Source organism: Triturus cristatus, chromosome 6 (assembly GCF_964204655.1).
Source record: "Triturus cristatus chromosome 6, aTriCri1.1, whole genome shotgun sequence".
Taxonomy (NCBI): domain Eukaryota; kingdom Metazoa; phylum Chordata; class Amphibia; order Caudata; family Salamandridae; genus Triturus; species Triturus cristatus.
Genome location: NC_140589.1, coordinates 1,788,786,730 through 1,788,812,076, shown reverse-complemented (window position 1 = coordinate 1,788,812,076; position 25,347 = coordinate 1,788,786,730). Strand labels below are relative to the sequence as shown.

Here is a 25,347-nt window from a genome sequence, read left to right as displayed (position 1 = left end):
TGCATTAGCACACTTAGAACTTTTAAAACGTCAATTTTTTTAAAGGGTTGTTTATGTGCAGGACACTTTCCTGCACATAAACAATTATTAGAGGTCATTTCCTCGTTCTATGGGTGCTATTCTGCAGCACACATTGAAAGAGGAAAAGAACGTGGAGAAATAAATATCTTTCTCCTCATTGCGCCTCCTTACACCTCCCCTGAGGAGGCTTAGCATTCAGACTCCTTTCCAGTTTTCAATCTCTCATAAATCTGGAAATGTGTCAGGTTCCATGGGTGTTGCATGGGAACGCCCACAGCAACACACATAGAACGCCCCTTTCAAGCAAAGTGCTGCATGTAAAGGGGACGTATTTATAAGGACAGGAAAAGCCACACAGGGTGGCTTTTCCTGTTCTTGTAAATATGGTGCAGCAAAATGCGCCACAAGCGCACTACAAAAAGTGACGCACCGGCGGTGCAATGGACTTGTAAATAAGCCCCTAGGTCTGCAGTACGGAGGATCACTCATTAGAAATTAGGACATACTTCTAAGGAAATAAAGATTCAGAAATGGGATGTTGTGACACCCTTGAGTTTGTGTTGACATGTTAAAGGACAGTTGCGTGTCCTCTTTAATTGTCACAGACACAGGCAATCTGGCCCCAGCGAAAGCCAAGACTAATAATATGAGGGGACCCCAGGTGGCTGCTGGCCTGCCACCTTGAAGCAGGGACACCTGATGAGTTTCACTGGCAGTGTGAGGCTGCAAAGTCCAAATCTTGATATCCTTGCATCTTTTAAAATTAATCTTCCAGGTTAATGAACTGCAAAGTACCTGGTTGTATTATTCTGTGATTAGTTGCTGTTATCGGTTTCCGATGGGCTTTGAAGCTGGTCTTTCTGGCATGTATGAGCTATAGAAATGAAAGAAAGACAATACACATACATTTAGCCAATTTACTGTACCTTTGCCCAATGTGGTCTTCCTCCAACCTTCTTCATGATCGCCTCGTATTCTGACCAGTACTCTTGCAATGGGACATCTTTTCCATATGGCCTAAACACAGAATGGATGAATGAATTTAAGAAGCTATAGTGAGTGGATTAATTTACTATTGTCACCTTTCATAGGGCGTATTTAATTTATGCCAATCAGTGCCAGTCTTCTTATTACCCACAAAGGCATCTCAAGTAATGATTGGTTAACACAGTGCACTTTCCATACCACTGCTAAAGAAGCGAAAGTGGGTCCCAAAGCTTCTGTGAAGCTTCGCTAGATTTTTCAGACCCTTCCAGTTTCTCCCCTAGGGCAGACATTAACTTGAAGTAACTTGTCCGGCACAGATGGCTGTGATACGTCACATCTACCTGGCAAGAAGAAAATAAGTTGCTTACCTGTAACTGTAGTTCTCCAGTATTCAGTATCTCAACGACGGGGAATGATTCAGACATCTGAATCTATGAAAGCTCCAATACTGGAGAACTACAGTTATAGGTAAGCAACTTGTTTTCTTACTCCAGTATTGGAGCTTTCATAGATTGACATGCCTAAATCAGAATAGCGAGCAGTAAATCATTGCATATTTTTTGTTACCCAAAACCTGGAACAAGGGAACATATGTAGTGTGATAAAAGCGGTCTTCCTATACCAATACACATAAAAAATACTCTGCAAATTGCATCTAATACAATAAACAACAATAAAATGCGCAAATGTAACCAATAAAAGGAGGGATGGTAAAGAGGGCTCACCATTACTGGATAAGGTTCCTCAGCACCGCTACTCCCACCGCCACATCTCTTCCTGTGGCTGCATCCAAGCAGTAATGCCTGGTGAAGGTGTGCATACTTGTCCAGGTCGCTGCCCTGCAGATATCCTGGATCGGCACTCCCGCGAACAAAGCAGTGGAGGTGGATACTGCTCTTGTTGAATGGGCACGGACTCGTGCATTCAGAGGTCGCCCAGCTGCCTGATGACAATACTCTATCGCACTGGAAATCCATCTGGCAATTCCCCTTTTTGACAAAGGGAAACCCTTCCTAGGTGCGCTGAAGGCGACAAAAAGTTGTGAAGACTTGCGGAAAGGTTTAGTTTTTTGCAAATAGAACTTTAGACAGCGTTGGACATCCAGCAAGTGGAGAGCTCTTTCCGCCACTGTTGTTGGTTGAGGAAAGAATCGTTTGAGAATTAGTGGCTCATTCAAATGAAAATCAGTTGGTACTTTTGGAATGAAGTTTGGATTAGTCCTGAGTATCATTCTATCCTCTTTGAATTGTAAGAAAGGTTCTTGGACCGTTAGAGCCTGTATTTCCCCCACTCTCCTGGCTGAAGTGAGCGCTATGAGAAGTGGAACTTTCCACGACAGGAATTTAAGATCTGCCCTGTGTATCGGGTCGAAGGGCTGTTTCATTAACTGGGAAAGAACAATGTTCAATTGCCAGGGAGGTGGTGGAGGCTTTACTGGAGGAAAAACCCAGAACAATCCCTTCATGAATTGTTTGATGACTCTTGCGGACCACAGAGATGGTCCAGAGGAAGTCCTTCTGTAGCGTGATATTGCGGCTAGGTGTACCTTTATAGATGCAGACTTTGCCAAAAGCAAAATGTATGGAATAATCTTGTGTGCTGCTGAGTTCAGAGGATGAATGTTACATCTTTTGCACCATTAACAGAATCTCTTCCACTTCAGCCTGTACGTTTTGTTCGTACTATCCGCTCTGGCTCTATATAGTATCTCTCTGCACTCCGCTGGGATATTTAGATGCTGAAATTCGCAGTATTCAGGAACCAGGCCGCTAAGTGCAGTGATTTCGGGTCCGGATGAAGTACTTCCCCCCGGAACATCGTCAGGAGTGATGGTATTGGCTGGAGGTGAATCGGGCATTCCTCCGACAGTAGCAGAAGCTCCGCGAACCAGTGTTGCCTGGGCCACCATGGTGCTATCAGGATTATCTTGCACGGTTCTTTTTTGATCTTCATAAGAACGTGCGGCAGGAGGGGAATTGGAGGAAAGGCGTAGGCAAAGATGCCTGACCATGCCATCAAAAACGCATTCCCCCAAGACCCCCTTTGGGGAAGCCAGCTTGCGAAGAACTGGCATTTTTTGTTCTCCACTGTTGCGAAGAGGTCTACTGTTGGTTTTCCCCATCTTTGGAAGATGATGTTTAGACTCCCTTGGTCGATCTCCCATTCGTGGCAGGTGGATTTGAGCCTGCTGAGAGTATCCGCCTTGACATTCTGGTCCCCTAGGAGATGTTCCGCTGTTATGGATATCCTGTGTTGCAGCGCCCATTCCCATATCCCTTGGGCTTCTTGAGACAGGGAGAGTGATCTTGTACCTCCCTGTTTGTTTAAATAGTGCATTGCTGTTGTGTTGTCTGTTCTTATTAACACAGCTGATCCCTGTATCCTTGGTAGGAACGCTAACAATGCTAAACGGACGGCTCTGAGTTCCAAGAGGTTGATGTGCATTTGCTGTTCGAGCATTTTCCATCGACCGCTGACTTGGAGGTCCTGAAGGAACGCTCCCCAGCCTTCTAAGAATGCATCTGTCATAATCACCAGTGGGGCTGGTTGTGTAAGGAATGAAAGACCCTGCGATATGTTCCGTTTTTGGGTCCACCATGTTGCCGCGTTGCCCATGGTTGGCGTTACCCCGAGTATATCGTCGAAAGATCCTTCTGCCTGATGCCATTGTAGATCCAGTTGCTCTTGCAACAGACACATTCTTAGCCTGCAGAAAGGCACGAGGGGAATGCAAGATGACATAGTTCCCAGCAATGATTTGTACTTGCGTACTGAAAGACACGTTCTTCTTATAAAACTCTGGGATAGAGATATTATTCCCAGTTGTCTTTCCTTGGAGGGAAACACTTTGTTTACCTCTGTGTCTAGTATTGCTCCCAAGAAGGTGATGTTTCGTGTCGGCTGAAGAGATGATTTTTCTATGTTGAAAGTCAGACCTAACCTGGAAACAGTTCCACGCAAGCAGTTGTTGACGGCCGGGCCGATGCTGCTGATGGCGCTTTGACCAGCCAGTCGTCAAGGTAAGGAAATACTTGATGCTTCTGTTTCCTTAGAACAGCTGCCACTGGGGCCAGGCATTTCTTAAAAATTATCGGGGCTGACTTCAGGCCGAAAGGCAGTACCTTGAATTGGTAATGCTCTCCGCCCACCATGAACCGAAGGTACTGCCTGTGGGAAGGATGGATGGGGATGTGAAAGTACGCATCCTGTAGGTCCAATTTGGTCATATGATCTCCTGGGTTTAATAGCAGCAGAATATCTTGGAGGGAAACCATTCTGAAAGATTGTTTCTTGAGATAGGTGTTTAGGGACCTGAGGTCCAAAATAGGACGCCATTGAAGAACGTTTTTCTTGACTAGAAAAAAACGGGAATAAAATCCCCATCCTCTCTGGGAGTTTGGTACCGGTTCTATTGCTCTCTTTTGAAGCATTGTCCGAATCTCCCGACGCATCTGATGTAAGGATTTGACCTCTTGATGTTTCGGCGGTGTGCAAGGGGGCTTTGCAGAAGTTCTAGAGTGTGTCCGAATTGTATTATGTTGAGGACCCATTGGTCCGTAGTTAATTTGCTGCCAGTTTTGAAGATAAGATATTTTTCCACCCAGGGGAACATGTGACGTAAGAGGAATAGGTGTAGCCGGAGTCAGAAAGTCATCATTGTCGTCTGGTTTTTTCCTTCCTTCCCTTGACGACCTCCTCGACCTGTACGAGTAGATTTTGTGTAACCTCCTGTTTGTCGTTGTGTATACTGTTGATGGTAGGGCTGAGATGAGGTGGAGTAAGAAGTGTATCTGCCTTGTTGGTAACCTCCTCTGTAGGAGGATTGGCCCCTACCTCTAGCGCTTCGAATAGGAACCTTCCTATATTGCAGCCTTCCCAGTGATTTTGCAGTGTCGGTATCTTTTTTGATACTCTGCAAAGCCTTGTCGATGTGTTTCCCGAACAAATCCTCTCCATTGAAGGGAAGGTCCAAGATTTTATTCTGGACTTCAGGACTAAACGCTGTTGCTCTCAGCCATCCTTGCAAGTAAGACTGCCGCTCCTCCCAAAGATCTGAAGGCCGTGGTCGCAATGTCCATTGCGCAATCTATGACTTCAGCCAAAGTCCTTTCTCCTTCTTGGAGGATCTTTCTGGATTCCTGTGTATCAGCTTCTGGAATGCTGTCTATGTAAGGCAAGAGGTCGCACCACATTTGTCTATCATACCTGCCCAGAATGGCCAGGGCATTCGCCGCCTTAACTAGAAGGGCAGACATGGAAGAAAATCTCTTCCCCGCATTGTCCAAGCGCCTACCCTCTCTGTCAGGAGGTGCCATAATTGGTGCTGATGGATTCCTTGATTTCTGCTGAGCCGCCTGGGTTATAACTGAGTCCAGCTTGGGGTGGCCTAGTAGACAAGCTGGAGCATCCGAGGGCGCTTTATATTTCTTGTCCAGTCTGGCGAGTACTGGAGTAACCATTGCTGGTGTCTCCATGACCTTGAGACGTTCTTCCCATAAGTGACTGACAATTGGAAGAGATCAAACTGCCTTGCGATATGGATCCTTGAAATCATACAAGAAACATTCCGTCTTGTCAGATGACATGGTGAGCGCAAATCTCTTTGTAGCTCTCTCCATTAGATTATGAAACCCCCCAATGTCCTCCGGAGGAGAATCGACAGGTTTCGGTAAAGGAGACGAAGGCGACGGAATAAGATAATCGTCCCACTCTTTACTAGGGTCCGTTATCTCTACCTCTTCCTGTTCATCATCAGAGGTCACTGGATCGTGTTGTGGTAGTGGTGATATAGGCAAGGACTCCGGTAAAACCTCTTGCCGTCGCACTGGCGTACATGGAATAGGGCGTGGCTCAGATGTAGTCACCGGTATTCTTTGAGAAGTATGAGGTATAGGATGCCTCCTTTTATAATCATCTAACATAAACTGCAGATTCGTTAGCAGTGAAGACGGAACGCTCACCATCTCTTCCTGGTATTCCTTGCGATAGTGTTGCTGGGGACGATCCTGAAACCCCTCATATTCGTCTTCCCAGTCATCCTCTTGGCAGTTTACATGCAATTGCGACGGGCTACTGGCGTAGCCAAAAGGGCCATCATTATCCTCCTCCTCCGGTGACTCTTCCTCCTCTAAACCGCCGACGAAACTATCGTCGTCGATGCTGCCGTCGACGCAGCTGTTACTGTCGTCGTCGTTGCCATCGACGATCCTGTTGTGGCTGCCGTCGACGATCCCGTCGATGACGTAATCATGGTCGTCGTCGATGCCGTCGTCGTTGACGGAGATATAGCTTTAATAGTAAGTTTTACCTCAGTTTTCTTCATCAACGACGCTATTTTCTTCGTCGATGGTCTCGTCGACGACGTAGATTTTTCCAATATCTCTTCAGGAGGTGTGGAGGCATGCTTCTTGAGAGAATGTTTGACCTTAGGGGGTGATTTTGAGGACTCTGAGCTTGTCCTCTTAGAATGTTTTACCCCTGAAGCATGACCCTTGCTCTTCTTTTCCATACGTGGAGGAGATTTTGAGGGACTGCGCCCTGAAGACCCAATAGTGGTCTTTTTAAGAGCCTTCTCAGGTCTTTCCCCTGAGGTATGAGTCTGAGGAGATCTGCTTCTTTTCTGAGATCTCCTGGAAGTTGTAGACGCCTCATTACTGTCACTAGACACAACGTCTTTCCTGGTCCTAAGTTTTTGAAGCCATAGTAAAAGCCTTCCTTCATGATCCCTTAGCGTTTTATTATAAAAGGTACGACATACCTTACAGTCCTTTGCCTGATGGTGTGGGTAAAGAAAGCATATGCAATCTTTATGAGGGTCGTCTGTATATAGTCTTTTCTTTGAACAGGTAGCGTAGGCTCTAAATAAACCTTTCTTCTCCTTGTCAGCCATTGTCAGGAGTTGATGAAGAAAAACGCAGTTGAAGAAACTCTCCAATCCAGACTGAAGTAGAAATAAACTGTAGAATTTGAGCAGAGCTCAAAGGAGACTCCCTAGCACAACGTGCAGTAGAAAATTTGAGGGACAAAAGGTTCTCTAAGGAGTGTTCTAGAGGGTGAGAGGTTCTGATTGGTTCAGAGACAAGTTTAGTCCTTTTTTACATAACAAAGGTTATGGGTTGCAAAAGGAAATGGGCCTAGGCCTTTTTTCAGTTTGCTATACTACTAAGCAATGCTTTTTTCTGTACCGGAGACTCCCATCTCGACGGCGGGGAATGATTCAGGCATGTGAATCTATGAAAGCTCCAATACTGGAGTAAATGATAGGTCGAGGGGACCTAAAAGTCAAATGCTGTCTTGCCCCTTGTGTGTTGCTTTAAGCACAGTGTACTTTACTTTCATCACTCTCCTAAAGGCAGGGTCAGACTCAGATAGAAAATAGGCCCTGGAACCAAAAGAAAAGTGGCCGCCATTGCCGAATGACGATTCTCAGTTTGACACAACAAGAGAATCAGGATTTCATTTAAAGAAATGGAGGCTAACATTATGCATAATCTTTTATTGGCAGGAGTGGCAATAAAAGATTATGCATAATGGTAGCCTCCAGTCTCGTAATTAAATCAGTGCTTGTATTATAAACAGGGTGCACTGTCCCTGTTTGCACCATAGCGCACCTTTAAACCTGTATCCTGGGCGCAAACTGGGACAGCGTGCACTATTTCAAATGATGAGCTGCCCCAGTGGCAGGGCAGGCAGTGAAATACGGAGCGGATGACTGAAGCGGACGCTCTGTCTTTCACTTCAAAGAGGGGGACAGAGATCACCCTGCAGGGAAGTGCACTGTCTATGGGACCCCGTTTAATTCCTCCAGAGGGCTACCCTTCTGAAGCGCACTGAGTGTACACCCCCTCTTTGTGGCACATGTTCAGTGCACCCCATGTCCATAATACTAAAGGAATTATTTAAATGTTTTTTTGTTATGCCTTTTTAGATTGGACATTCAGGATCCAATCAAGTCAAATCAATTGATGAGTATCATTTATGTAGAAAGAATCTTTGATGGCATAGTAAAAAGATAAGTATTCTGCAATGCGACATACAAATCAATAGTTTTAAAATCGACAGGAAAATGTGTACATATACATTGTATACAAAACAAGGAAGTACATACACATAAATGAAAGGTCTCATATGTACAAAATCCACCAAGTAGGACTTACATATGTACAAAATCCACCAAATCGAACTTACATATGTACAAAATCCACCAAATAGAACTTACATATGTTTGATATATTTGAGTTCACAAGAGGTCCTATGTGGGAAGCAATACTACTCAGCCTAACAACCAGACTCCTAACAATAAGAATACACAGGATTGTAATAGAAATTGATCTTCATTTAAATGGGTTGATGTGTGTGAGTTGTCAACGTTTTGTTCTCTAGTCAGTAAACATCCATGAGACCATCCTCAGTATAAAATTCTTTGTATGAAAAGGACCATCTAGTTATAAGGGACTTCCAAATAGACAATACCTATAAGTGTAAGGCAATGCACTTTAAGTCTGTGAATTTAATTCCATAGTGTTTTATGTAGAGATAATACAATTATTAGTGATCACATACATCAGCCCATATCAAGTAGAACTATTTGTATTACAATCCTTTGTATTCTCATTCTTAAAATGTTGGTTTGTATTTCCTTGTTTTGTATAGAATGTATACATACATGTTTACCTGTCAATGCAAAAACTATTGATTTTCATATAATAACACAGAATACTTACCTATCTCTTTGCTGCCCTTAAAGATTCTTCCTATATACATGATATTAATCAATTGAGTTGGCTTGATTGGATCCTGCATGTCCAATCAAAAACTTGCTAACAAAAAATCATGTAAATAATTCCTTCAGGAGTTTCTTGATGTTCACACTATTTACCCATCTCCTGAGTAGGGTCAGACTGGGACAAAAAAAACTGATCCTGGCACCAAAATAAACCTGGCCACCGTTAGCAAAACAGATAGCTAAGAAGTGGGCTACACTTGTAAATCAGACTAGCTTTGAATTTATAAAGACACTGCGCATGATTATTATGGGTGGCTGAATACATTTGTGTTTGCCGAAGGCAATGTTTGTTTTGATATTAGAGAAATCAAACAGTAAAATCTGGCCCACTTTGGCATAAAACAGGCCCACAAACTGCTTAGAAATTGTCCCACATGCTGTTCTGTTAGACCTGCCTATCGGGCACTGCCTGATTGCCCTATGGGCCAGTCCGACCCTGCTGCTGAGAGAAGACTGGGTTACTGATTTCATTCTAAACATCCATAATACAGAGCGGATGGAGAGGCCAGGTGATTCCCTCATTTGGATGGGGCCAAGCCCCCATGCAAATAAGGAAACACGCTCTCAAGATGCTGCTGGAGGTTACATGTGCACCAGCGTTATCAGTATTACAGAAGGGGCCTCATATGCGTCTGCAGCCTCTTCTGAGATAACATAGGTTCCTGGAGGTCTATGAAGTAGATGCACACACCCGTTGCGCTCCCGAGGCCCAATGCATGTTATAGACCCAGATAGCTAAAAAGGTGGCCCACGTTCTGCAAATTGGGGCGGTTTTGAACTTGTTAAAACACACTGTATATGTGTTTAGCAAGGTGTGGGAGATGGGGTTCAACTGTGCGTGCTACAGGCAATGTTTGTGGTAAGATCACGGAAATCAAAAGTAAAATATGGCCCACCAGACCCTAAAACAGGCCCAACACAGTGAGAAAACCAGCCTACACTGAACTGTCAGACCAGCCCTGCTGGTACTGCCACATTTCCCTTGTGGCAGAATCACTAACATTATGTGAGTTTGCGGATAAAGCGTTTTCAGCATAACTATGGATTTGACATATTTGCATGTTGTGTTCAGCTAAAAGGTATAAAAAGTTACTGAAACACAGCAATATGTGTTTCTATGTGGTGGAAGGCCTTCCAAAAATGGTTGACTGGTTATCTTTGTGTTGCTGATTGCTGGATTTGAGTGTCCGACTCATACTAATGAGCTGGAATATTGCCCAGCTAGTGTGACAGTGTAAATGGCAAAATAATGAGGTGAAATCATCACAAAATGCACTGCATGATGTGGCATAATTTGTGTTTTCTTGCTACAAAATTTAGTAACCCATGCCACATAATTTGGCCTTGCCCTGCCGGATAATTCCAGTGGCCCTGCCAATAGGCCAGCTCGACCCTGCCTAAAGGTAAAGGATCGCTGCCCCAATCTGCCATGAAGTCAAGCCTGCTGCCTCCTGAATCCCCAGTGAGTGAGGATTACTGACTCCAGGACTTGGAAGTAACTTTCTTGGGTGGTGAGGGTTGAGAACAGCTCCAGTTAAGTGCAATGGTCACAAGGGCACTAAATCAGATGCATGCCCCTGCGCACTGCTTGAAGTGCGCAAAGTGGTAGATGAAAGTTTTTTTCTGGGGTAGAAAGAGCAAAGGTCTTGGGACCAATCATTATTGTTATGATAATTTCAGCTACAACCCCCAATAAGGCTCAATCTGATAAGTGGTGATGTGCCTGGTAACTTTTGTCACCGCACATATTGCAGTTACAATTTGTAGTGATGAACACAGCAGCCCCTGCATTTTCCCTTGGTAAAATTCAGCAGATTAAAACAAAAAAATGTATCGGGGCAAAACTGTCCGTTAAATAAAGGGCCATACACATTTTTGTGCGCACCAAAATCTGCAAGTTAGGCTCCATTTTTCAAGCAATTGGTTGCTATTTATCCCACCTGATAAATTCTGATCCATGGAGTGTCATAATGTATCAGATGCTATAAATATCACACTCTTCCGAGCAGACCAGGGCCCTACTATTCTCAGGTGAAAACAAAAAGACTGCCAAGCAGAGCTTTAAGTGGGTCGGGTCCTGCCGGTGCTCAGCATTGGGTCAGTGCCGGGCTCTCCATTTTTGCCGTCACCCTCAGGGTAAAACCAAAGGGGATGATGGACGGAGTGTTTGAACATTGCAAACACTCACCCCCAGTCAACAGATCTGGGTTCAATCCATCATCATTCTTTAGCTTACTCCGCCACCCCAGTTCAGACATGGCCATATGCAAATCAGTCTGACCCTGTGCCTCATGGGAACAGTCCAGCCTGAACTGCCAAGCCATGTCTTCCCTGGACCGGAAACAAGCATCCTGGGACCGGTTGTGGGTTCATAACCCTCATCAGCCAGGCTATCTAAGGGACCCACATCTGGGCATACCCTGCCAACTTAGGGCGAACAAAGAAAAACCAAAGGGGATGATGGACGGAGTGTTTGAACATTGAAAACACTCACCCCCAGTCTACAGATCTGGGTTTAATCCCTCATAATTCTTTAGCTCACTCCGCCACCACAGTTCAGACATGGCCATATGCAAATCAGTCTGACCCTGTGACTCATGGGAACAGTCCAGCCTGAACAATTTGTATGATGAACACACCAGCCCCTGCATTTTCCCTTGGTAAAATTCAGCAGATAAAAACAAATACATTTATCGGGGCAAAACTGTCCGTTAAATAAAGGGCCATACACATTTTTGTGCGCACCAAAATCTGCAAGTTAGGCTCCATTTTTCAAGCAATTGGTTGCTCTTCATCACGCCTGATAAATTCTGATCCATGGAGTGTCATAATGTATCAGATGCTATAAATATCACACTCTTCCGAGCAGACCAGGGCCCTACTATTCTCAGGTGAAAACAAAAAGGCTGCCAAGCAGAGCTTTAAGTGGGCCGGGTCCTGCCGGTGCTCAGCATTGACAGTTCTAAAAAGCAGGTGCTGAGGCGGGTCAGTGCCGGGCTCTCCATTTTTGCCGTCAGCCTTAGGGTGACAATAAAAATCTTAACTCTGCAGCAGTGCCGCCCTTCCCTGCCTTTGATGTAACTTCAGAGAGACTCCTTATAGTTCTTTCACAGTCTCATCACTTCAGAACGGAATCATTTTCAATATTTCACATAATAAACTTATTTATCTTCCAAAACTATGCAACTGGCAGTAGTGGGCTAAGAAGAAGGGTGCACCGGTGTGATATCAAGAACCTTCTTTAGGAACACTTTCACGCTCAACCTTATGTGGTCCTACGCCCCTTGGCCATGTTAATGAAAAGTCAAACTTTAGAATTAAAGGAGCATGTAAAAGTCCATCAATGCTTTTTCTCTCCAAAATTCAAAGAATTGTATTCATTCCATAACTCTTTCCATTCCACATTCAACAAATATTCACTTGGGAGCCTTGTGTTTCTTAATACAACTCCACATTTTATTCAATCAATGCTTTCTATCAGAAGCAATCCACGCAGCCCAGCGGACTGGACTTTTACACACTCCTTTTCTTCTAAAGTTGGACTTTGCTTATTTATCTTATGCAACTGGCAACCATTGGCAAAGCCAATAGTCCTGGCTTGTTGTACGTGTAATTTTACTTGTTGTATTGTATATCTGGTTGCAATGTGAGAAGCAGCAACTTACTAGTCAGGTGGCCCACTATGTTAATTACATCAGCCTTTGAGAGACCCACCAGTTTTTTCACCCCACTTAAACCTTGCTGCCAAGTTTTCTGGGTCCGTGCATCAGTAGCTGATCCAGTTCAGGGCTTTGCTTTACATCCTTGGATGTGGAAGTCTTGCTTTTATAATGGGATAAACACGATTATAAATCCCAGAATAGAGAAAAGAAACCAGGGCTGCAACCAGTGAGCTCCTAGTCTTTGTTGTTAGTGGGCTTATTTAGTGGTTGTTACAACTCAGATATTTCTTTCTTTTATGTCATTGACGTCAACATTTTATAATGTTATTGGATATTAGGTTCCATAACGCAAACAAGGCAACAAGCTTTCTGAACACTGCAGAGGGTTCTATGTTCTCACCAGCACAGCTAACAATGACCCAGGTTTGAATCCAAGTACATCAGGCACAAATAATATTAAACAAATATCTATTGATATTGTAAAAAACCTAGAATTTTAAAAACTGAGTTAAACTGGTGCGTGTGCACCCATGAATTCTGTGCAAGGGCAAAAATAGATCAGCTACTACCTCATACTTTCAAAATGTTGACAAAAACTTGTAGTCCTACTCAATCTACGAGTATGAGAAACAGTGCTTAACTTGAGCCAGTGGTTTGCGGTGCTGGGAACAAGTGCTTAATTGACAACAGCAGGCACTTTTTACAGTCCACCAGATGGTGGCGCTGTTTGGATAATTTCGAAATGAGCAAAACAGCAGTCGTTTAATAATATAATATATATTAAAAATGGGTAATACTGGCTTCTACAGCCATTATTATAGCTTTGGGAACCAGGAATATTCTGAATTGTCACACTGGTAGGAGTGTGATGGTCAGTAGCTGTGAAGGTCATATCATTGGGAGCGCTGTCAGGGGCAATGGGCGGTGCAAGCTGCAGTGACCTCCCGACGAGGGCCCTGGCACATATGTTTTTTACAAATTAAGTACTGATGAGGAATCACATGGAGTACCAGGATGGTCACTAGTGGTGGGGGGTAAATTCTGCTCCCCCAGCGGTGTTCACAAAGTTTTTGTCACTCTGCTCTCCACTTGTAGGGTAGAGTTTGGCAAAAACTCCACCTACGCGGGGTAGTAGAGTTTACCGGCATCCACCACTAATAAGCATCCATTGACAGTTGTGGTGGGTGTACTTTTAAGTCACCCACACCCCTGGTTTAGCCCCAAATGACACACTCACCCCCTTTGTAACCCCCCTGACGGCCGCCTGGCGTGCAGATGTAGGAGTAAGACTCGGAGGGAAGACACTGACAGTTCAGGCAGAAGTCAGCAGAAGGACTACTTCAGCAGCTGCACGGGCCGCAGCACAAGCAAAAAAAAAACGCCTTTGTGACGTTCAACAGATCGGGGTGACCCACGGTGGCGGCTTGCACCACCAAAGCTGCTGCAGGGCAGAGTAAGGATGATCCCAGGCAGGAGCGTGCTACAATACGCCTATAAAAGTTGCTCCTTGGGTTCCGGAGAGCTCTAACCCTGGATGGTGAGATGTTTGGCTATCCTGGCATGGAGAGTGTTTCCAAAAGCCAGTTTGCTGGTGATGAGGGCGTGAGTAATGGCTCTCCTGGTGTTGTGTGGGAGACATTTGAAGGTCTTCTTCAGCATCTTCAGGGTGAGGAAGCAGGATAAGGCAACAGCATTGACCCGGGCAGATATGTCCAGCTTGTCAATGACGATCCTGAGATTTCTGGCATGATGGCTAGGAGAGGGAGTGGGTCTGAGGTTGGCTGCCCACCAGTTGGAGTGCGATGGTGAGAAGTTCTTCCCAAAGATCACAACCTCAGTCTTGTCAGTGTTAAGTATGAGGCACCTGGACTTCATCCAGGTGGCTACTTTGGACATCCATGTAATGAACATATTCTTCATGTTGGGGGTCTTGTCTGAGAGAGAGATAGTATGGATTTTGTGTCATCAGCATAGGACAGAATCTTGGGGTTGTGTGTGCGGATGATGTTGGCCAGTGGAGTCATGACAAGACCGTTTGTTCCGTGAATGCCCTATTCTGAAAGTTCTCTGTTGTGATATGTTTAGTTTAGCAAATAGGGTCTTTCAATGTCATATCCTCCCAGAAAACGGCATCATTGATACCTGTAGGAAGCGTTTTGAAGAAGCAAGCATGTGAAATATTTAATTTTTTATGATCGGGAAGTAAAATGCTGGAAGATGTATGAAAATAAAAAATATATACTAAAGAAGGGAACGTTTATGTCACAAACAGTTTGGGTGACGCATTTTTATGCATTTGGAGTGAATTAACTGTACTAAACGTTTAATGACGTAAAGTTTTTGATAATATTGCTAGCTTGTAATGTATATGTGAAAGTGAAAATAAAAGATCTGCACATTTTTGTTGGTGCATTCTCAGATTTTATTATCCGCTCTGATAAATAGGTTTTATAACGAGCAGGGTCTACAGTGTTTTTCTTTCTATTTGCTCAATGTAAATGCACAAACGTTTTTTGTGTGGGCTGAAGTGAAACATGTAAACATAGAACATGTATAGCATGTATCTTCATCATATGCCTATTAGCACTACACCCTTGAAGAAACAGCAACAAAAATATTTGAGGGAATGTAGATTCAGCCCGTGTATCACGCAGCTGTAAGACAAAACAATATTTATGGCAGTACAAAGTTTGACAATTTTACAAGAGTGCAATACAGATTGTTGTCATCAAGCAGTATATTGTAGTGAATATTGGAGAGTATGTAGTTTTTTGGTTTGGCGTTGGCCAAGATCCTTTGATTTTACTAAAACTATGGGCCCGATTCACAAAGGTAAACCAAGATCAAAAGTCTATGGGGTAGATTTACAATAACTGGCGCATCCCTGCATATAAGCAGGGATGCGCCAGTTATTGTGCGTCACGGCTCCGCCACCATGGATGCGCCACATTTACAATGCGGAGCACCATGGGGCAAAAACGGACAGATGCGTGACGCATCTGTGTCGTAAAGGCAGCGCATTGCTGGAGTTGTGTCGCAAACGCGACGCAGCTCCAGCAAGGCTCTGGGGTGCCCTATCTTTACAATGCTGTGTCAATCCTTGCGCCTGCTTCAAGCAGGCGCAGGGTTTTGACGCAGCATGGGCTCAAAAGTGACTGAGTGAAATCTTGTAGATTTCACGCAGCCACTTTTAGGAGGTGTTCCTGTGACGGAACGCCCCCCCCCCTGCGCAGGAACGCCTACTTCTGGTGCAGGGCTTTACAACGTGACGCATCTCCCAGATGCGTCAGGTTGTAAATACCCCGCAGCATGGCGCTGGTTTTGCGCCGCTGCTGCGTCACAAAAGTGCTGCAACGGTGGCGTAAAAGAGGCGCAAGGGGCTTGTAAATCTGCCCCCAAGTTTATGATTTTCGGTATTCACAAAGGTCAACCTGTATCAAAAGTCTAAGTTTACGACTTCGGGTATTCGCAAAAGTATGTTATGACTAGTATCTTTACGTCCACACTTGGGAGATTCCATGTGGAGATTCCACTGGGCACCCGTAGTATGCTCTCTGCACTACTCTCGGAGAGTACACTCCGGGTGCAGAGTGGAATATCCGCACTCGGGGAGAAGATTCTGCCCCAAATACGGACATAAAGATACTACTCGTAATTCACCTTTGTCAATACCGAAAGTCATAAACGTAGACTTTTGGTCTAAGTTCACCTTTGTGAATACCTAAAGTCATAAACTTAGACTTTTGGTCTACGTTTACCTTTGTGAATTGGGGCCTATATGTATGATATACTTAGTTAGCGATGGCTTCAACAGCCCTCTTCATTCATTTGTCTGTTATTCTGTCATTCAGAATTTTTATCCACTCACTACAGCATAAGGAAAGGGGCAAGGGGTCAAATCACTTCAGCCTTTGGATAACTCTTCTGTGAGTTATAGCATTGTACCCTTTCACAAGGAGAACATCCACACAAAATAGTTCCCTTAAGTGTTTCTTTTTGTAGAGGGATGAGGGCTCGGCAACTTGACAAAACAAAACAAGCATTGACAAAGCCAAAAGGCTAACTGCCAAAGCCGGACCTATTGGCTTTGCAAATGCCTTTTGTAAATGGATCCAACACAGTGTCATGTTGAATGGGAGAATGCCTTCAATTGAGCATGTGAAAGGATTTTTTTGTGCTGTTTTACAGTTCTTCCTTCACGTTTCCCTTGATATTGTTATTTTTTCAGTCCAGCTTCCTTGAGAGTTGATTGCTCACCTGTACATGATGATGTTCATATAACTGCTGTCTCGCTTGTAGCAGGGGCTCAGCAGTATGTCATCTCCTCGCGTGAAGCGGACCTCCACCGGAAAGTGGGCCACCACTTTTGGGTTCATTTCTAACCAGGCCTTCAGCTCCAGAAGAGCATCTTTGGTCTTCTCTCTACATAGCCAGAAAGGGAAAGCAAATGTTTTGTTTACATTATTGAATTGTGACTGCACATCTATAGGTGGCACTGTTTGCGTTGACTATGGTCTTAAACACAGTATTGGTAAAGGCAGCTCCAGTCTAGGGGTTATCAACAATACTTGTATTAGTCACTTTGTGTCAATCTTTATCCATTTTTGGTGGTACCATAAGGCAGATGCCATTAGTGACCTTAATGTAGCAATATCCCTGGGCAAAGGCAAGAGTTATTTCCAGAACTTGTCTCCAAAAGCCATCATTGAGGAACAGGCACTCCTCCTCTATGGCGGAGGAGTGTTGCCCCACTGCTGAAATGCAGCAGACAGAAGAAAAATAACCTGACAATAAAAATATTTGATTGTCATTGTATTTTTCACTTCCAGAGTTGCGTTGTGTAGGGTGGGGTGGGGCCATGAAGTAGCGTCAGAAGCAGGGGGAGAAGGCGTGGCAGGCACTGCAAGTGCACATGTTGGTTTGGCCGGTCGCCTTAGGACATCCAAACCGACATGCGCACTTGGATAGCTCCAGGCTGTTCCTTGGAGAGAACCACAGTGCTCAGAGGCACAGGCTCCCAGTCGCTGCTGGAGAGTAAAACTGGCCCACTTTGCCCAATCACAGAGCTTCTCTTATGCTGGGAGTAATAGCTTGAGAGAAACGCTAGGATTGCTTGGGGAGTCTGTGCTCATGGGGACTGCAGTGCCAGGAGCAGAAGAGCAGCGTGGAGCAGAAGATCGTGGGGGCTGTAAGCGAAAGGTACGTTTTTTTTCCCCCCCCTGTGCTGCCCTCCCCGCCCATGTCAGATTGTCAGCAGCTGCCACTGTCCAAGAATGCTGCTTGGCATGGTGGGCAAAAGAATGATGGGTTAGAATGCTACCCAAGTGATTGCCAGTGGTTAGACTTATTGCAAGCATTTCCCGAATGTGCGTGTTTGATGGAATGACCTAACTGGATGCCCTTGTGTGGGACCCGTGCTCACTTTGACACTGGACCCAGGCTACCCCTGGCTGAAGATCAGGACAAAACTGGACTTTGTTGCTTCTGCTCCAGTTTAGGAAGAACCTTGGATGGCAGTTCTGGCTGGACAGTTCCTATTGGAGCAGGATCAAGACTGATTGCTTATGGCTAGATCAAAATTAAGGAGGCATGGTGGACAAAATAATTTTTTATTTTATTATTATTTATTTTATTTTTGAGTTTTATAGAGCGCGAACCAGACCCGTGAGGGTATCAGAGCACTTTACAGGATTGACAGGTGGTAAAAACAGTCTTAGGATGGGTGTATACAATTGGGATAAGAACAGGTAGATGCATTATACAAGGAAAGAAATAATAGGCAGTAACATATCCCGGATACAGTTGGGATAAAAACAGGTAGATACATTATACTAGTAAACAAGCTGTCTCAATTCCCGGGTGGGATGCCCGGAAGTGCCGGGTAGGTATCATCCAGAAGAACCATGGGTAGGTTGGAATGCTACCCCAAGAGATTGCTGGTGGTTAGAATTATTGCAAGCATTCCTCCCATCACCTTTTGTGCGTTTAATGACACAAATTAGTCATCAAATTATGCTAAAAGATAAGCTGTCAATGGAAAAAATTCAAAAAGCTACTCACATTGGAATGGACCAATCTTGAACATGTTGCTTGAAGCGGCAGTCATAGTTGAAGATCTTGTGGCTGAGGCCTATGCGCTCTATTCTGGTGGTGAACAAGAGCCAGAAGAAGAATCGATTGATGAGGGGCACGAGGCTGGGCAGGAAAGAGCTGTAAGAATGAGAAAAGAAGCATAGGCAATGGAGAGAGGAACACTTCAGAAATGAGCTTTGCAAAAAAGAGTGCACACTTCTCGTTAGTCTGCAGTGCAAAAAACCATGTTCAAAAACAGAATACAACTAGAGCAAAATAGTCCACAGGCATATCACGTGCTTGTATGAATTTTCATAAAATAATATCAAACTATTAAGTTGGAGGGACAGAAGTGTGACTAGGACCATTGGCTAGCCCAGCGTATCAAATATGTGATCTGTCTAAACGTCATGCACTATTTAAATCGGATTTGTGGCATCTTTTTTGCTGCAGTGGGTTTTAAGAAAATGGGGTATTGCCAATTAAACAAAAAAACTTGGCTATCCAGTGGCCTTGTGATTCCAGACATCTCAAGCGCATATTTTTTAAGGAATTCATCAAAGTGAATTCGATGGGTTTGGCAAGGAAATCTAGAATTCTTCATACTCAAACAAAAAATTTCAACTTACAAAAACAAAACTCTTTTATAACAATTTCAGCAGCTGATTAACTTGCTTCTGAAGTGACAGTAGTTTGTTCACTTTCATGTTTCTAGCTTGAGTAACAGCAGAAAAACACTAAAGAAGAGGAAATATATATGATTGCGATTGTCTATGCACACCCACGGATTAGTAATAAAAACAATTTTTCTCTAAATTTGGCCTCACTAATAATTTAGTTTATCAAATGCATTTCTGTGCAAAGGCGGCACACAATTATGGTGTGTGATAAAAAGTACTTCACGATGATGGGGTGCATATGTGAACGGACTGCTTTCCCCCAGTTACAAATAAAGTATAACATGTGGTAATATAGGGGCTCATAGACCTGGCAAACCAGGAGCTTGGCAAACAGGAGAATCCTGTACACCAAACTCCAACAGTCTCCCGGCTCCAACAGTGTCCTGGCACCAACAGACTCCTGGCTCCAACAGACTCCAGACCCGACCAAACTCCTGGCTCTAACAGACTCCTGGGTCCAACAGACTCCAGACCCGACCAAACTCCCGGCCCTAACAGACTCCCGGCTCCAACAGACTCCCGGCTCCAACAGACTCCCGGCTCCAACAGACTCCTGGCTGCAACAGACTCCTGGCTCCAACAGACATCTGGCTCCAACAAATTCCCGGCTCCAACAGACTCACGGCTCCAACAGACTCACGGCTCCAACAGACTCACGGCTCCAACAAACTCCTGGCTCCAACAGACTCCCGGCTCCAATAGACTCCTGGCTCCAACAGTCTCCCGGCTCTAAAAGTCTCCTGTCTCCAACAGACTCCCGGCTCTAACAGACTCCCGGCTCCAACAGACTCCCGGCTCCAACAGTCTCCTGGCTATAACAGTCTCCTGGCTCCAACAGACTGCTGGCTCCAACAGACTCCCGGCTCCAACAGTGTCCTGGCTCCTACAGACTCCTGGCTCCAACAGACTCCTGCCTCCCACAGTCTCCTGGCTCCAACAATCTCCCAGCTCCAACAGTCTCCTGGCGCCAACAGACTCCTGGCTCCAACAGACTCCAGACCCGACCAAACTCCCGGCCCTAACAGACTCCTGGCTCCAACAGACTCCCGGCTCCAACAGACTCCTGGCTGCAACAGACTCCTGGCTCCAACAGACATCTGGCTCCAACAAACTCCTGGCTGCAACAAACTCCCGGCTCCAACAAATTCCCGGCTCCAACAGACTCACGGCTCCAACAGACTCACGGCTCCAACAGACTTACGGCTCCAACAGACTCACGGCTCCAACAGACTCACGGCTCCAACAGACTCACGGCTCCAACAGACTCACGGCTCCAACAAACTCCTGGCTCCAACAGACTCACGGCTCCAACAGACTCCTGGCTCCAACAAACTCCTGGCTCTAACAGACTCCCGGCTCCAATAGACTCCTGGCTCCAACAGACTCCCGGCTCCAAAAGTCTCCTCGCTCCAACAGACTCCCGGCTCCAACAGACTCCCGGCTCCAACAGACTCCCGGCTCCAACAGTCTCCTGGCTATAACAGTCTTCTGGCTCCAACAGACTGCTGGCTCCAACAGACTCCCGGCTCCAACAGTGTCCTGGCTCCTACAGACTCCTGGCTCCAACAGACTCGTGCCTCCCACAGTCTCCTGGCTCCAACAATCTCCCAGCTCCAACTGACTCCTGGCTCCAACTGACTCCTGGCTCCAACAGACTCCCGGCTCCAACTGACTCCTGGCTCCAACAGACATCTGGCTCCAACAAACTCCTGGCTGCAACAAACTCCCGGCTCCAACAAATTCCTGGCTTCAACAGACTCACAGCTCCAACAGACTCACGGCTCCAACAAACTCCTGGCTCCAACAGACTCCTGGCTCCAACAAACACCTGGCTCGCCTGCTCTATTTATTGTTGAGCAACCCATCATGTTTCTGTTGACGGTGGAAAGCTTTGACCTACGTCTGGCTTTGGGATATTGGTCAAAGTACCTCAGAACATTCACTTATTTAGGCAGACTTATTTTTTTCTGTTTAGGACCAACAGCAAGAGCCTGGTGGTCTCAAATAGGAAAACAGATAAATGGCACTCACATGATGGGGAAAAACTTCCAGAGTGTCCGGGGTTTTATCTTTCGTTTTCCAAAAGCAAACTGCCAAAGTGTAAACAAAAAATGTTTGCTGTGTGAGTGCAAGGAATATTGTGCCCGAACAGCAAAGCTTCACCACCTACAGAGACCTTGCCAGGGCGGAAGCTACTAGTCAGATGCAAGTCTCAAAATATGGTGGGCTGTAATTAGGGCTCCCGGTTTTATGGTACTTATTGTTTTGCCATTTCCATCTATATTCATCCATATTTATTTTTGGTAATTTTATCTGTATTATCCATATTTATTTTGGGTTTTGTGGAAACATTACGCTTAAATTAGTATTTGTCCACATTTATTTTACGGATAAATATGCAATCGTGCTTGAACGTCTGCCAGGTTTCAGTGCTGTGAACACCCGCAGAAGATAAATCAGTGCACTTATATGAAAATATGCAGATTTCAGTACCAACCTTGTGCAAATGTACTGCTGTTAAAGCCTCTTTACTAAAATTCCTTTCTTTTTTAACCCCCTTACCTATTAATCCACACAGCTATTGGCCTGGCAGTTCTGGTATTTAGAATTACTGAAAAACAACCCAATTTCCATGTTTATCCACATTTAAAAATAAATACAGACAAGAAAATGAATGTTTTCTGTCTGTACTTATCTGTAAAAATCAGTAAAAACGTAAAACAGGGAGCCTTAGCTGTAATTTGGCAGAGCTGCGAAGTACATCTCTCCACTGCCCAGAAGGAATGGAGTTCAGCCTGTTAAGGGCTGAATAAGCCCATGTTACTTTTTACCAGGCTTCCTGGTCTACTTTGAATGTACAACATGAACTAACAAGCAAGTTTCGGTAGATGGATAAAGCATTGATTCCATCAGCATTTTGCCACTTTCTGCTCTTAGATACTTAGGACCTGATTTACAAAGGGCGTCCACTCTCGTGGTGGAGGCCCGCAGCCGTGGGGGAGTCTCTGCACTCAGGGCGGAATCAGTGGTGTAACAAAACTTGAGGGGCCCCCCTGCAAACAACATTGAGGGGGGCCCCACACACTCCAGACCCAGCAGGAGCTCTCAGACCAGGGGCCTGCCGCCCATGCATAGTGCTGGAGGGGGTACCCTGGTGCTCGGGCCGCCCGCACCGTGGGGGCTATTGTTATGCCACTGGACAGAATCTCTGCAATGAGAGTTTTCTTTGTGTAAATTCCACCCTGAGTGCGGAGACCCCCCCATAACTGTAGGGCTTCTGCCATGAGTGCGGAGACCCTTTGTGAATCAGGCCCTATACTTCAGCTATGTTAGTGATCCCGGCTTAGTGGCTCTCCGTCTCCAGGGAATTCATCCAGGCTTACATCTTGTGTCCTCCTCAATCCCGGGTGACAGCTCATGGTCGCAGAAGGAGGGAGCTGCGGGCCCCAGCACCAGACTACCTATGTGAAAATAGGGCAGTTTTAGATCATGTAAGGCTTACTGAGTGATGGTTTTACGCAGGTGTCTAATTAAGGTTCAGGAACCTTCTAAATAATGTATTATTCATACAGGTCAGGGGACCTGTATTTAAAATGGACTCCTGGAACCCACCAACCCATACAACTGTAATATATGTGAAAGCAAGAGTGCTACAGAGTGTGTACATCCCAGGGAAAAAATATACATAACAATTATGTGTGAGGGAGAAATGCTTTTGCATTGTACCACAAACTTCAGGAAAGTCAATGTTTTAAAACAGAGCTGTATTTGTCTTGATTTATTTTCTATTTTATTATGAACCAGAGGGGGTATAGGCCTCTGGACAATAGCCTTGTTGGTCACCCTCTGGAACATTCTTCTCAAATAACATAATGTATAGTCTTTTGAAACCAATGGAAATGAACTTTAAGAGAACGAGCTCAGATCGTTATTGTTGTAATGAACATTACATTTGCAAATGTCCCTGTAATACACCTGGATATGGTCCATTGGTTCTGGAGGTAGCAAAGCGGAGCTTCTCCGACAAATGAATAAATGCTTGCAGGAGAATTAAGGCTGAATTTACTAATAATGTTCCAGTGTGCTGACATTTCCCAGTGCTCAGTATGATCTCTATACCAGCACTGCCAACACTGCCACAGAACTAAATATTGTTCTGGTCCGTAGCGGGGTCGGGAGACAGCTACATATGGCCACCTGGGCACAGGTCCGGGGTGATCCATGTGGTTTGAGCCGAGGAAGAGGAATCACTCAGGAAAGATTCAGAGGCAGAGATTTAGACCGAGCATTGAACCAGGCAGGATCCACTGAAGGGGGGACCTGGAAGTTTTGCTGGTGGCTGCTCAGTCCTGCTGATTACTGGGGTCCTGTTCCAAAGAGACGGGCTTTTCTGGCCCTCCCTAGTTCCTGATCTGAAGTCTGGCCTGATGGTTCACTCCTTGTGTCTCTACCAAAGTCAGGCAGGGACCCCCTGGAGCTTGCCTTCTATTGCCCACTGTCCATGCTGGGGTGTGACTATAAGGTGCTGAGTAAGGTCACAGCCAGTCACGTATATGAACACCTGCCATGGCTGGTGTACCCAGACCAGAACGGATTTGTGCCTGGATGGTCAACCACACTTAGTATCCATCGTTTACAGCACTTGTTTGGTGCTTTTCTGGGTCCAGTGGCCTTATGCAGCTTGCTTGGTGCTGGACCTGGAGAAGGCTTTCGATACAGGGGATTGGGAGTATTTTTTTCTGCCTTGACTGCCTTTGGCATCACTGGGAGGTTACGAAGTCTCATTCGGCTCCTATACACCGAGGCTTCCACCCGAGTTAAAATTGGATATAGTATTTCCCACTCCTTTTCAGTGAGTAGGAGAACGAGGCAGGGCTGTCCTTTTCCCCTCCTTTATGCCCAGCAATAGAGCCCAGGCACAGCCACTGAGACAGTAGGGACAAGCCTGTGGTATCCCACTGCATGGCGAGACACACAGTGTATCGTTATATGCTGATGACATCTTAATCTACATAAGGGACACTCGGGAGAGGATTGACGGAATACAGGAGGTGTTGTGAGAATTCTGGAAGCATCCGGCATGGTGGTGAATTGGGATAAATCCTGTCTATTTCCCTTGCACCCGCACTGCCCTCCGTAATTCTGTGAGGCTGCCTCCTTTCCAGTTTGCTGAAAAACTCGTACATTCCGCTATCTCGGGATAGATATGTATCATGAGACACACAATGTTATTGATGGCAACCTTAACAGGCCCATAGCCTCGCTACGACCTCAGATGACTTTCTGGGGTATGTTACCCTTGACTGGAAGGCCGGGTCTTGCAGGCAAAGATGGTGGTATTGCTGAGACTTATACTTTTTTCATGACGTTTTCATCCATATCCCCAAATCCACTTTCCAGACACTGCAAGCGGAGTTGGGGAGCTTCATCTGGAATAAAGGGAGGAGGCGTGTCAAGCTCCGCAAACTGCAACTGCCCACAGAGTAAGGATGGCTGGGAGCCCCTAACTTTGAGCTTTATTATCTGGTGGTGCAGCTGCAGTGGCCACATGCTGCCTGGCGGGTTTGGTTACGGAGGAGCTGGGCCTCCCTGACAACTCCTAGGCGCAGCAAGTTGTGCAGCACGCCTTTCTACCAAATGCCAGGCTCCCACACCATGCAAATGTTCCATTAAGTTGACTTGAACACTTAGCACGCATGAAGGACAGGGCAGGGATGGAAGCTTGGGAGGCAGCAGAAGTGCACACCTTGGGTGACTTGCTCCATGATGGCGCCCTCTTATCCTATGAACAGCTTAAGGAAGGAGCATGACCTTCTGTTGGGACACTTTCTGGTGTATGGCGGTCTGCTAGCATTACTGGAGCGGCACTGGGGTATCATAGACACTGAACCTTCCTAACACCCCTTAATACATACACTATACATCATGAGAGGTGGTCGCAAACTCATTACGTAGCTAGTACATGCATTGGCACACACCACACGAGATCCATTAGCGGTGACCCGTGATTGTTGGGAGACGGACATGGGCAGAGAGCTCACACAGAAGGAGTGGGAAAAGGTGTTGCGCGTCCCTAGGAAAGTATCACAGAACGCAGAGTTCCCAATACATCCAGCATAATATACACAATAGGGCCTAT

At 45.5% G+C, this 25,347-nt stretch overlaps 1 protein-coding gene across 2 annotated transcripts in view; it reads right to left on the bottom strand.

Annotated features, from left to right (window-relative positions):
- Positions 1–25,347, bottom strand: part of LOC146822006 (L-gulonolactone oxidase-like) — a 761,975-nt gene that overhangs the window by 2,070 nt on the left and 734,558 nt on the right. For both annotated transcript variants that reach the window (XM_085613112.1, XM_085613111.1), the window contains exons 9-11: positions 18,517–18,666; positions 16,714–16,878; positions 948–1,038 (exon numbers count right to left, since the gene is read on the bottom strand). In XM_085613112.1, coding sequence (XP_085469238.1) covers positions 948–1,038; positions 16,714–16,878; positions 18,517–18,666 — 406 coding nt within the window. The remainder of the gene's footprint in view (positions 1–947; positions 1,039–16,713; positions 16,879–18,516; positions 18,667–25,347) is intronic.